Here is a 14823-nt window from a genome sequence, read left to right on the forward strand (position 1 = left end):
TTGTGTGTATATTTCAATTCTATTGTCTAATTCAGGATGGAATTTATTTGTCAAGGATTGAAGACGTTTTGAACAATGTAACAAAAGGTTTTGTTTTTTAAGTGAGTTCATCCAAAATAAATTTGCTTTGTCTTGGAAACATGTCTCATGCTCTTTGTGTTGGGATTTTAAAACCATCTGTCAATTTTGATTCTGGTTTTGATCTCCCATGCTTTGTGCAGATCCTTGTAAGGCATTGTTGTTTACTGTTTAGCTTTCCTATATTTAGATAATCAATATTTTCACAAAAAGAATTATCACAAATACAATGTTTTTCTCCAACAAAATACCTATAATACGTTTGTAAAATTATTCACATTTCATTTTAAATACTAGCTTTTGTTTGGTAGACTACTTTTGTGTTTGAGTACAAAACCCTTGAGGCCACACATACAAATAGTTACCATGGAGATTTTCAGATAAAAACACTCAGTCATTATCAATGTTCAGACAGCATAGATATTGTTCAGTTAAATGAAGGTGGGATGGTTTGGACTTTTTACCTTGACAAATTTGAGATAGGTGATCATGAAGATCTGGGGGCCATCTCAAAATACTGTTTGATATTAGACAAGGAAGTTTTGTCAACACAATTAGATTTAGGACAAGTTTAGACTTTGGACCTGTGTATTTGGAAACTTCACTTGTGTGAATATGTAATTATGTTAATAATAAAATTCTTGTCAGATAATATAATAAAATATTATTAATGAGTTATTTATTCATCTGGAAGATTGCACACTAGAGTAATGACTTGTAAGACAACATTTCCTGTCCTGTATAATAGAAATACATTTTATGTAAATTCTAAAAAATTTTTGAAAAGAGTTTTTCTTTAAAGAAAAAAAGACGAAGATTTCAATATATAAGATTGAGTCAAGCAAATAACTAGAACAGATTTCCTTCAAGAAAATAAAATGAATTTATGTATAAAGTTTTTTTGTATCAAGCGTATAATGAATTCAGCCCTTAGTGTCTGCATTGAAAACAAAGGAATTCAAAATTGGAAAAGCCGTTATCTACTATATATCTTTTTTGTCTGACCAGGATCTCCTTGTGGCCTATAACCAGTTTGTTTTTTTTTTGTGGAGAGGATCTTGGCTCTTCAATTTGTTTTATAATGGTTACATTCAATTCCAATCTTTAATGCCATTAGATAGTAAATCTATATAGAATATATTATATAATAAATCTATATAGAATATATTATGTAATAAATCTAGATAGAATACAAAAAAAAATAATAAAAAACAATATCATTAAAGTACACTTTTTTAAGAAATATTTTAGGAGTCCCCTGTTATATCAAATGTTCATACATGTATGTATTAGATTTCATTATTTGTTTTATCATGAATACTTTAAAATGCAGAAAAAGTTTATAAAACTACCTTTTCCACAATGAGTCCTCAAAGAGATCACTTAAGAGTCAGAAAATTTTATTTTTAGTATCATGATAATGCCAAGAGTTCAGTATGAGTTTATTCATTTATTTAAATTATTTTTATGTATAAAAAAATTTCTTAAACATGCATTATGTGGCCCTTTTACTGGCTGTATTTTCCCATAGTTAATTTTGACCTTCAGAAATAACTGTTCTTTTATGATAGAAATTACAAGCAATCTATAAATTCATGACCTTTTGTCCCCTGGCTGTATTCGAATTGTGATGACATTTGCTGACAATATGTTCAAAATTTAGCCATGTTTTTTGTCTCCATATAGAGACGATTAAATATAGATATATCATAGGTACATCTACTTTTTCTAGATAGAAATTCCCAGTTTTGTTAATGCTGCAGTTTCTCATGTGTAAATTCTTAAATTTTAAATCAGTGTCATATATACTGTATATGTGTTTGTAAAACCCGGCCTTAGTATATCAGTGGTTGGAAAAAATGGTTGAAACAAATTCTGAATACAATCCCTTATGACATTTTCATTTTGTTATACACTTAAATTTGTGGTCCACTTATTGAGAGTTTGAGACTATGAAATCCACAAAAATTGTGCCCAACCAATAATAATGAAACTACAGTATGGATGAAACTTTGAATTAACAGTATTTTAATTAATAAAAAGATCAAGACTTACATTAGCAATTAACCCAAAAAATCATTGATAGATATAAGAAGATGTGGTATGAGTGCCAATGAGACAACTCTCCATCCAAGTCATAACCTGTTTGAAAAAAATCATATTTTGGTAATGTAACTGTCTTTGCTTATTTTCAGGACTTTATAATAAATATGAGTTAAGAACCATGAATAACAATGTTGTATTTATATTGTAGGCCTGAGGATGGTGAGGTGTATGAAGGGAGGGACTATTATTCCAGCCAGTTGGGACAGTATAATACAGGGTACACAGAGGAATACCAACGGGGCAGGCCTCGTGATCGATTCCCACCACGTGGAGGATTTAAACAATTTGACAGGTAGGTAGTAACTTTGAATTGATTTTCATTAAAAACATTCGATTATACAATTTGTAGCATCTTTTACAAATGGTTAAACCCATAATAATTGATTTTTGGGTGAAATCGCTTTCTTATGTGTTTTGTTTAGTTTTTGTTAGGAATAAATGTACCAAAAAGCAGTATTGGAAGGATGTTGAATTGCTTGCGGCACTTTCCGTTTGCATCCAAATTATTGCAAAGTGGTACATGACATTGATCAGAAAAGGCCTCATTACTAAGCCAGTTGCAAGAATGGCCGCCTTTCAATAGATAGATAAGATGGTGAAATAAGAATTTTCCTAAGAATTTGACAAGCGTTCTCGGTCAATAGATAGATTAGATGGTGAAATAAGAATTTTCCTACAAATTTGACAAGCGTTCTTGGTCAATAGATAGATTAGATGGTGAAATAAGAATTTTCCTACAAATTTGACAAGCGTTCTCGGTCAATAGATATATTAGATGGTGAAATAAGAATTTTCCTACAAATTTGACAAGCATTCTCGGTCAATAGATATATTAGATGGTGAAATAAGAATTTTCCTACAAATTTGACAAGCATTCGCGGTTCTCTAGATTGACATGTCCATTGATTTCCTGTTTGCTTAAATCAGTATGCTCAGTTTTAGATATTTTTGACTGAGACTTACAGTAAAAGGTCATCGTTTTGAAGAATCATTAGATATGGTGTTTTATTATTTTGTATTTAAGTGTGACAAGATTAAATCCTTATGATTTACTAAAGGCTTTAAGACATAAATTTTATGACAAAATGATGAGTAGACATAAATTTGCAATTCATGAAAATATATGATAAAATCATGCCTCTGGCTGAGCTATGTAGATATATAAACTATATGCAGCTTTGTACAGAGCTATGTCTTATATACAATTCAAAGTTCAAATAAAAAAAGATCTGTCCAGCTTTACACTAAAAATGAAACAAACAGTTTACCAGAAAAAGTCTAAATAGTGCTAATTTTTCTTCAAACTAATTTTTTACAAAATAAAATTAGATGAAACAAGTTTTCACTGGTTACTGCTGTTTAATATGTAAACCTATATATATGTATGACTTACAAATGATAAAAAAAAAGAAATTGATTGAAAATGAAATGAATCTTTGAATATCATCAGTCAGAAATTTACAAAATCTCATCCCTATTGTAATGGACAATGTACAAAATGTACATGACATGTCAAATAAGTTTTACCCATTGCTAGCAAAACTAAATTTTACTTGTCACCTGCACTTTTAGGCAAATTACTTTCAAAAGGAACTTGCCCATATTGGCATAAACTTATTTCTACCTTTGTGTTCTATGATCTCTGATTTACTACCAGATTAATGTTTCACATATAAAAATTTTGCTTTCTTAAGCCAAACTTCCCCCTTAAGGCACATTAAGACTGAAAGGTTGGACAGATAACAATAAATTTTATAATGCTGTATGAAAATTGAAATATTTTGAATTCATACTGAAGTGCCTTAGATTAATAGGGTGTTTGATGTAAAAAAAAAATGCATGGAAATTTATTCAATAAAATAACCATTTAAAGGCTTTCTGAAATGAGAAGTTATCTGTTGTAAAAAGATACTCATTGTCATAACAACGGAAAGATTAATTTCCACAGTGAAATATAATTCTTTTGACAATAAAGAAATAAATTCTGCAGAATTCCAACCCACTTGTCTAAGATGATCGACAAATGCCAAATGTTCTGTCGGAGAGAAACATTAAATTCGTCCTATTAAAGGTATATATGGTTTGGTTTGATGAATTATACAATATTGAAGACCGGTCTATGGAAGAAGGAGATTATTCCAATCCTTCCGAAATGACAAGTCATCAGCAACTTAATCAGTGAAGTTATAATGGAAGCGACAGAATACGCTGCATTTGGTATGGATTTCCAATAATTTGTGACACCGAGGTGGTATGTTGAAGATTACGGAATGCTGACTCAAAAATATAATCTGACATGTGGAAAAAAATTGTAATATTTCTGGTTTTTCTGACACTTACAGTGTGTAATTAGGCTTCAATAGCATTTGATAACCTTCTGTGTCGGAGGATAGGAAGCCAAGTTCTAAGAAGGAAATTTGCCAAATCACTAACGTTGTGAGGAAAGCCAACTTGATGAGGGGAATTTCTTCCTAATTATTTTCAAGGATTGTATAGATCTTTGCTTGCAGAATCACTGACGGTGGATATCATATTATAATTCTGTTATATAAATTAAATGCTTGCTTGAAGCTGAAATCTACATTTCCACAAACTTTTTCTCATGCATATTTTTTTTTGTATTCTCCAAACAATTCATATCACCTTCTATTTCAACTTATTGCTATAGTGAGGAGTACCATTGATTTAATTGCATTCAAATAAGTGTGTTATCATTTTTATTCAACGTCTGAGAATTATTTGCATTTACTCTGTGAACAAACATATCTTTTGTGGGAATAGATATTTTTAGCAGGATTCTTTCAGATCATGCTTTCAATGAGCTTGGAAATCTAACATTGGCGTTTTTCTCTTCAATCCTTCACAGCCTTTTAACAATTTATTTCGTTTGTATAAGGTTTTATGTATGTGCCAGGCCAGCTTTTGTTAGAATTGTGTCGAATGATTGAATTAAAATAGATGCATTGAATTTAAGCTAATTTAAATTCTAACTGTCAATACAGAATTTGAGTAAACAGGTTTTTGCTTTCACACTTGGTAAAATTAATTCAGAGATAGGCTTAAATCAGGCGTTAGAAACTGTTGGACCGTGAACTTTTAAAGTTCTTTCACAAGGTATTTTTTATTCCTAATAAGTGGGATTTTCTCATTAAAATGTGGTTATATATCATGGTTTCAAGGATTATAAAAAAATTGAAGAATATTTCATGCATAAATATATGGTCAAATATGTGAAGCTGTTTAACTTTATGTGAACTTGCAACCTATATTTTGGAGTAATTTGCATACATAGGAAAGTAATGTGACATGTCAGTGGCCGTAACAATCCTCGAGTAGGTATCCATTTACTGCAGTATTTTCAGTTCCAGTAAAAGAAATTTAAATGCTGTTGGAAATAATTTATGATCTGTTATTCAAAATACCCTTGTGGTAAAATGGGAATGAAAGAATTCACGGAATTTACAATGGAAATAATAGATATATGTGAAATATGCATGAAGCAATGTAAGGCAGAATTGGTTATAATATACAAAGAAAGATGTATTCATAATTTACCAAAATTGGGAAACACTATACTCAGAAGTTCAATCATGATTTAGCAAAAAAATCACCTGCTGAAGAAGAATAAAACCAGAAAACTTTAAAGGATTATATGCCACGTTGCATTTTTTGCATTTACAAAAACATTTCAATTTTGTATTTACAATATTTGATTATTGTAACTAGGGTTTGAAATTAGCAGGGGCCCACTCGCAAATGGCCCCTAAAATTTGGGGTGGGCTAATGAAATTTCTGCTTTTCTTGTATAGAACTATATATATTGGCTAACTAAATTTAAGCTGTGGGCTACCATGCCAAAATTTTAACTTCAATCCCTGTAGTGTAGTCTAGATGTAGTGTTCATACTTTAAATTTCTGAGTCAAATGTTTAGTATGTTGTTGAAAGGAAATAAATTACTATGAAAATTGTGTTTTGTCTTTAGGGGAGGACATCACCAATGGACAGCTGGTAGACGTTTTGGAGAAGGTCACAGGTCAAATTCATCGAGTGATCGAGATGCATTTGAAAAACCAAGACCTCCACAGTCACCTGCTAGATCAACATCACAGACAAGCAGAAAAAGTCCAAAAATGAAGCGAAAGCAATCAAATTCTACTAGTCGTTCAAGGTCGGGGTCTTCAGATTCAAGTTCAAGTAGTAGCTATAGCGACTCGTCTTCTGACAGCAGCAGGTCAAGGTCAAAATCTGGAAGGTACGTAAAGCAAATGCCTCTATTTGTCGCTTAATTAAATGTAGTCTTGTGCATCAAAAAAAGAGTAAATGTGACCTATAATTCATCTTTCAATGACTTCAGGATCATGAAAACTTCACTTTTTCCCTGTTAATTGTGAACAATGCAACGAAATTTTAATCATAGGTTATACACAGAGCTTTAGTGGTTTTGTAATAGAATAGAAAGGTTAATAAGAAGGAAGACACCAACAGAAAAGTCAAGAATGTGTAGTTTGGTATTATTGTCCTTGAATATTTGGAAAGATCTTTTGATTCTGGAAAGGGATTTACATTCTTTAGAAATTTTCTTTGATTATTAAATAATATTGTACAAATAACTTACTGCAGACAAATTTGTGTAAAAAGGTGAATATTGTGTCACAATTCAGTCTGTTTTGTAGCAGGAGTAGTACTCGTGCAGGCAGATCCAAATTACCGTCCACAGGGTCACAGGTCAAGTCAGGGAGGTCAAGGTCACAAGAATCGATAGGCAGTGACAACACAGAAACTACAGAGGGAGGAGGACGCCCACATGGTATCAGAATCACCAACCTTCCTGGCAGATCTAGTGGTAAGTAGTTAATCCCTATTCATACTACAGTTACTCCCTATTTATACTGCAGTAACAAATCTTGGAAAGGACCTATGCATTTGTTTGCAGGGGTTCAAATTTGTGTGGGTCAGGGGTCAGAGACCTGTCTTTTCGAGGAGGAGTGTTTTCATTTTTGAATTTCAAAAGTCTGAAAGCTCCCATTCTATACACTGATTCTTTATACAGGACTGTTGAGTTTCATAAGGAGGGCTTTTCATGTGTAAATTCAAATGGTACTCCACCTTTCAAATACAGAGTTTCAATCCTGATATCTATGATGAGTTTATTTTATTATTAAAAGCAAATTTTAACCCCTGGTTTGTGTATTCAATTGTAGTTTGTTGTCTCGTACTGTTGTGGTCTTATATTTAGAGAAGCTGTTTTAAGTTTTACAGAAATTACTTTTCCTGGACAAGAAGTTCGAACATATTTCCTAGTCCCGTAGATTTTTGGACAAGTTGGGTGGGATATTTTGTCATTCCTGGTTTCTGCTGACCTACTATTTTTTTTCAAAGGCAACACATTTTACCAATAAATGTATGACCTTTATGGCACAGTAAACTTACTGTCAATTCAGGAATTAAAATGCAAATATGCAATATAGTTGGTGTAATGTAAGATTAATGAGGTGATTCACCAGGTTTCTATACATGATAAAGTGCATTATATTACCAGCAAGAATTAAGTGACTTTTTCCCTGCATAAATACAAACATCACATAATACTCTGGTATGAAATTACAGTTTTATTGGGGGATTCAATAGATTTATGCGAAATTAGAAAAATTGAGTATTAGGTGTTGCTGAGTTAGAAGTTTAATTCTTTGATGGATTTTATGAAGCATATATATATCTGATCTTTACAAATTCCAGTTCTAAAATTAGATTTCCTTTTTGTAATTTTGCTTTTCAATGTTGTTTATTGTTGTACGAAGAAATACAAATCCTCTTATATTAAACCCTTGTTTGTTGTCACAAGTTTCTTGTACAGACACTTAAAATAAGATACATTTTTCCTTCATTAGAGAAATATTTAAAAACCTGAATGTTTGCCAAAACCTAGTACATCTGTTAAACACAGAGACAAGCTCAGGGCTAGAAGTGTTTTTTGTTCAACAGGGAAATAATTGGCACAGAATGTTAAGGTTCTAGTGGGAGATCTTTCTTTTCTTTTTTTTTTTGGCAAGGAAATTGGCATGTAGTAAGAATATTAATTATTGAGGTTCACTACAGGAAATTTTTTTTAGGGATTATTCAGATTATGTATGTATAAAATTGGAAGGGAGTTAATGTACATAAGCTACTTATTTGTTAAGAAGGACGTGTGTCATTTCCATAGGTTATATTTCACATGTTGATTTCAGAAACTATTAAATGTTATAAGAGAATACTCTAAACTCAGAAAATTGATACAATATTTTATTGATGCTAACAATGCTATTGTGTAAAGTTCACATGATTTAATTAAAACTTGCTTTTCTATTCTAATCATTCCTATCCTTTTAAAAAGTTCTATATTGATGTATTCTAATTTATTTTTGAATTTCAATCAAATTTTGACAATTCACATGGATAAAATAGATAAATGTTAAGAAGGGAAAAAAATTAATATGAAAAGCTGCCTACATGCCGAACTTAGATATTCCTTTATATAAATGTGTCAACACAGTTTCATAATTCTGTAGATGAGACTCAGGAAAATACTTCTGTTCTGATTTTAGTTCATATTGAAGTTGAAATGGGATAGTGTTTTTTCAAGAAATTGTTTTCAACCCTTCTGTTCAGTTCTTCCTTCAGTTACTGTCTTCAGATATTTTTAATTAAAACTGCAGGGGTTCAATTTAGTGTGGGCCTAAGGTCCAGACCTTTTGTTTCTGGGAGGAGACTTTTTTAAAATTTCAAAAGGCAGATTCCCATTTGCTAAACTGATGCTGTTTCACCTTCGACTTTCTTAAATAGAAACTTTAACTTGACAATTCAAATGGTCCTAAGCCATTCTATTTTAAGTCATATTAAATTCATGTCTTGTATTCTATTTTTTATGATTTCAAATCATTTTACAGACACAAGCTTACGAGATGGACTTTTCCATGAGTATAAAAAGTATGGCAAAGTGAATGCTGTGCAGATCTCAGGAAATGGGGATGGGCGATATGCTATCGTCAGTTTCAAAAAGTCGGAAGATGCTCGTAAAGCAAATGTTGCCTCTCAGGACAAAAGATTCTTTGGTGCAAATATCAGAGTATCGGAGCATGAGGGCATAGGTATGTTTTCAATAGATCATATTATCCTGATGTAGAAATTGCTATTTTCCTTTAAAGATAGAGAAAATTGCTTGATAAAATTTTGAAACTTCACTTTGACTAGAAAATTCCTTTTAAAAAAAAAGCATTAATAAGGAGATCTCTTTAATTTGGAATTACTGTAGATTCATTTATTTTTTGTGGGTTCTAATTTTCATGGATTGAGGAAAGATTGTATTATGGTGGATATTTGGATTTGGTTGTTTTTGCCAACCTTTGCATACAATCTTATGAAAAATTTGTATTTCATGGAACACTTAAACTTGTGGTGATTCTTTACCCATAAAAATGTGTACCCTTCCAATAATAATGAATCCAGACGAGGAAAACTAGTATGGGGTCTTTAATAGCTGACCATACAGTATTGGTTTTGCTCATTATTGAAGACTGTAAAGTACAGTGACCTACAGTTGTTTATATCTACGTCATTTGGACTCAATTGGATAGTTGTCTCATTGGCAATCATACCACATCTCCTTATTTGTATATTGATATAATTTTAGATGTTGATGACGCAGAATTCCGTCCACCAGAAGCTGAACTAGATGAGCACCACCCTAAAGCCACTAGGACATTGTTTGTTGGTAACCTAGAGAAGGAAATCACCATGGAAGAACTGAAGGATATGTTTTCTAAATATGGAGACATTTTGGTAGGTTGAATTTTTTAGCATCCAATACTGTACAACTAATTTTATTGAGGAAAATTATTGTAACTTTTGCTGTTAGAAAATATATTGAAAATATAAATTGTTGTGAATATGGCAAACTTGGATCTTCTCTTTTATGAAAACATCAACCAAGTTATAAAATCAAGAAAATAAATTGCCATGAAATCAAGAAGTGACTAAACTAAAGTGTCCGGGGAAAATGAGTTTGTTTACAGTAACATTGTTACTTATTATTATATTTATGGATATCCAGGTTTTTTGTTGGACCAAAGACACAAATACAGACAAAAAAACATTTGGAAACTTGTTAATGCAGTTTAATCCAGTACAGTTATTTCATTACTGGACCAAAGTATATAAATATTCTAAAGGCCTGCTGAATCATGTGGTGTCTGGGCTTGAGTTGATTTTTTAATGCCTTTGTATTTTTCACAATTTGTTTTTGTAATGATGAAAGTATCGTCTTCTAATGTAATTCTAAAGTATGTTAGATTTTCATTTTAAATTGTTAAACGTTAAGTGTATATTGCCTGAATAAAGGCAACATTGAATATTAAGACTAAGAATTGGACTAAAGAATGGGATGTTTTGATGGATCTTACATTGACTTTATAAAGATTTATTGTTGTATTGGATTAGAATTTTGATTTGATTATAAATCAACATGTTTTGATATTATGAATTTTAAATTAATGCATTAATAAAATATTGTTTGGGGAATTTGATTACGTGCTGGTAGCTAAAAGGGATGAGATTTGATGACCGCCAAAAATTTGAAAACGTAGCCAAAACAAAACATATTAAACGAATTCTTGCTAAGCATGAAAAATGAAGTCAGTCAAAAAAGTTGTTCTTTTGTATTAAAATATGTTAAGGCAGACCTAAAAACACAGTTTTGACTGGATGAACATTGGTTTCCAGTTCAGTGCTAATTTGTTCATTGTTTTGAAATAAAATTAAAAGTTTCTCATTACATGTCAAAAATGAAATGAATAAGTCAAAACCACCATGAAAAGAAGATTTACAAAAATTTACTAAGGAACATTTCTATAAACTTAAAAAGACCTTGAATTCAATTTTTGTTGTTGTTATCACTTAGCTTAGGTACAGATAGACGAACGCATAAAATTTTAATATTTAAAGAAGATTTTCATGGTTTATGAATTTTCTGTATATATATATATATATATATGTATGGTTCATAAAATATAAATTATGAGTTTAATATGAATTTAAATGATATTGGAATGACTGAATTGACATTTCTCCATATGCTGTGGGACGAAATGAAATAAAGTTGTGATATTTTCATAAATTTCTTATTAGTTGATGTTTTATTATACTTCTAATCATGCTAATAGGATCTATTTGCTGGCTTTTAAGCTTGAAATAAAGACTAAAAATAGTACAGGATGTTATTTCAAATTAATGGGCCTTCTAAGTAAAATAAAGTAGCCATGAGTAATTGTAACAGTGATAAATTAGAAACAAAGTTATGACCAGGTAACAGAACTTTCATTAAATGCAGGATATAAGATAAACATTAAAAATATGAAAAATGGTCAGAAAGGATTAGAATGAAAGAAATACAAATTCATAAACTATGAGAATGTTTTAAATAATTATGCCTAGTAGAAAAAGTCATAACAAATACTTTTTTTATGCCCCCGCCGTAGCGAAGGGGGCATTAAGTTTTACCCTTGTCCGTCTGTATGTACGTCCCAAAATTGGTTTCCAATCTCTAACTTTAGTTTGCCTCAACCAAATGTTATGAACCTTATACACAATGCTTATTACCACAAAACACAGATCATGTATGAATTTTGGTGTTGTCACTTTTGCAGCTCTAGAGTTATGCCCCTTTACAAATGGAAAAATTGCTGTAATTTTCATTTCCGTTCTCTAACTTTAGTTTGCCTCAACCAAATGTTATGAAACTTATACACAATGCTTATTACCACAAAACACAGATCAAGTTGGAATTTTGGTGGCGTCACTTTTACCGTTCTAGAGTCATGCCCCTTTACAAAATGGAAAAATTGCTGAAATATTCGTTTCTGTTCTCTAACTTTAGTTTGCCTCTACCAAATGTTATGAAACTTATAAACAATGCTTATTACCACAAAACTCAGATTAAGTACAAATTTGGGTAGCATCACTTTTACAGTTTTTGAGTTATGTCCCTTTATAAAGTTGTATGCAAGCGGGGGCATCATCTGTGTCCCATGGACACATTCCCCATTTATTATTGAAATGTTTTAATGGACATGATTATAAAAAAATTTTGATACCATGAAAATAACTAGATCAGATAAATATTTTTTTATGCTATTAAAACTATCATTTGAAGATTTGAGGAAAACCTTTAGAGGATGGTAAAAATGTATACATATTTTCTCTTTATAATCTGTCCACAAACTTTGAACTACCCAAGTGACATGAACCATGCAGGATTTTTTAAAATATGGACCCTCCTCCTGCAGATTTTATTATCACTTGTTTTTGGACACCTTGATAAAGTTTTGGTTGTATTTTTGTAGGACATCGATGTAAAAAGGCAAGGTGCAATATCGGCCTACTCGTTTATCCAGTTTACAGATATACGGAGTGTTGTGAAAGCTCTCCGGGCTCTAGATGGTGAAACCATGGGAGGAATGAAGTTAAAGGTAGGTACAAATTAAAGGAGGTCCAAGGTCCATTACCTTCAAACGACAAAGGTGGACCTTTAATTTGTAAAATGCAAATGTCCTAAACCTTCCATTCCTGCGAGAAATATTAAGCACCTGACCTTTGGCTTTCATTTTCTACAGGTTTTCTTTTTTGATTGGTAAAGCCTTAAAGGCTTGGGACCCTTCACTTCTGAAATAAATTTTAAACATTTGAGGGAAAAGGGTTGACTGAATTTCACTGAAAACTTTTAAGGATCTATTGGTAATTCAGAAAAAAATTGCTATGTTCTAATCTCTATAAGATATATTGGGTAGATGTAATAAAATTGATTTATTTACATATATTCTATACACTTGGAAAGATATAGATAAACCCATGGATTTGCAAGTGTTATAAAAATCCTGTCTTTAATGCATAATATGAATATTACATGAATTTTTGCCTGTCTGACAAGAGTTTTCAATAATGCCTATAGAGAAAAATCTATACAAGAATTCTATATACACTGACTAACTTGTAAGATTAGTGCAGTGTATTTCCTGAGCTAACATTAATTTATTGGCTTAATCAGGAAAGCTTATTGCAATCATATTTAAATGTGTCCTTGTATGTTGAACGAAAAATTAATTTTGTCAGGAAGTCTCGAGTTATATGTGTATCCACTATTATGTTGGCCCCTTAGGTCACAGAGAAAGTACTTCCTGTAAACAAGTGGTTTGGAAACGATTCAACATTTATTCCATTTAATAATCAATGATTAAGAGAATTTGGAGTTGTCGATCGTTAGAAAAACCACATGGGAAAGTAATTTGTTGGGTTGTTATTTTGTGTAACCAAAAACTTAAAGCAGGATGCAGGATTTAGATATTAATGCTAGGTTTTAGCAATTTGAAAATATTGATGGTTTATTTTTAAATGAGTTTTACAAATGCTGCATTTGGACGATGCATTATTGAAAAGTAATTCTGCATAGTTATTTGTGTTGATAAAACGAGGAAGATTTCCCTTCCTAACAACAATAAAGCAAAAGATAGCTTTGTTAATAAAACATTCGCATTCTAAAGTAATTTAACAATGTTATTTTTTTCAAAGATGTTTTATGAAAATGGAGGTTTTAAAACAGTGTTACATTTTACAATGATTAAAATTATTATTTACATTATGTTTGACATTTGGGAATTTAAGTGATGATAATTTTGATGAAATTAAAGTTATTTTGTGTAATAAAGAGGTAATTAGTGCAGAAGATTAACGATTTTTTTTTCACTCGCTGAAAACTGTTCTGAGGTTTATCTGATTATTGAAAAATAACTCTTATGGATTGAAGACCATGTAATTGTCCTTCTTTGGAGATGGTACATCCGTATAAGTATTATTGTGGATTATTGATATTTTTTAACGAAGTTTGTCTCTGCTGGATGGAAATCTATACCACAGTCTCATATTCTGTTCTGGCTAATTATTCATGATTTTCTGACATATTTATTAGTTCTATGATTACACCTGCTAGACATCTAATACTTGTAAATAAAAAATGGGCATTCATATGTCCATCTTGTGTTACATTTCGTTACTGAAATGTTGAAAATAATCTGTTCTGACTAGGTCAGGTTCTTGGTTATTGATGTACATGAAGTTGGTTTTTGTTATTTAATGTTTGATCAGAAGATATTGATTATCTCGTATGCTTTGATTTATGGCATTGATTTTATGGACATTTTATTACATTTGATTATTTTTTTTACATTTTTGTGTAGTTTTAAAGAAAATCATACTGTTACACAATTTTCTCCTTTTTGACATCAGACAAGATTTTGATTGACTGAAATGAAATTTAAAAGTTTAAATTTTGTATTTTTCAGCTTGGTTTTGGAAAGAGCATGCCAACAAACTGTGTCTGGGTGGACAACTTAGCAGACACTGTTCAGGAGAAGTTTCTTTTTAGACAGTTCAATCGCTATGGCCCAGTTTCCAATATGGTCATCGACAGAGAACGAGGCAAAGCTCTTATTTTCTTCAGCAGTCTAGAAAGCGCACAGTTTGCACTAAGTGAAATGAGGAATAGAATCTTAAACGGCCAGAAAATTCAGGTAATTTGTAAAATTTGTTTTTATATAAAAAAAGCAGATGTG

At 31.1% G+C, this 14823-nt stretch overlaps 1 protein-coding gene across 2 annotated transcripts in view; it reads left to right on the forward strand.

Annotated features, from left to right (window-relative positions):
• Window positions 1-14823, forward strand: part of LOC127720026 (msx2-interacting protein-like) — a 63380-nt gene that overhangs the window by 22190 nt on the left and 26367 nt on the right. Inside the window, exons 3-9 of one of the 2 annotated variants that reach the window (XM_052226438.1) lie at window positions 2333-2476; window positions 6168-6437; window positions 6859-7028; window positions 9112-9312; window positions 9855-10003; window positions 12562-12687; window positions 14554-14781. In XM_052226438.1, coding sequence (XP_052082398.1) covers window positions 2333-2476; window positions 6168-6437; window positions 6859-7028; window positions 9112-9312; window positions 9855-10003; window positions 12562-12687; window positions 14554-14781 — 1288 coding nt within the window. The remainder of the gene's footprint in view (window positions 1-2332; window positions 2477-6167; window positions 6438-6858; window positions 7029-9111; window positions 9313-9854; window positions 10004-12561; window positions 12688-14553; window positions 14782-14823) is intronic. The other variant, XM_052226439.1, reaches the window with a different exon arrangement.

Source organism: Mytilus californianus, unplaced genomic scaffold, assembly GCF_021869535.1.
Source record: "Mytilus californianus isolate M0D057914Y unplaced genomic scaffold, xbMytCali1.0.p SCAF_11, whole genome shotgun sequence".
Taxonomy (NCBI): domain Eukaryota; kingdom Metazoa; phylum Mollusca; class Bivalvia; order Mytilida; family Mytilidae; genus Mytilus; species Mytilus californianus.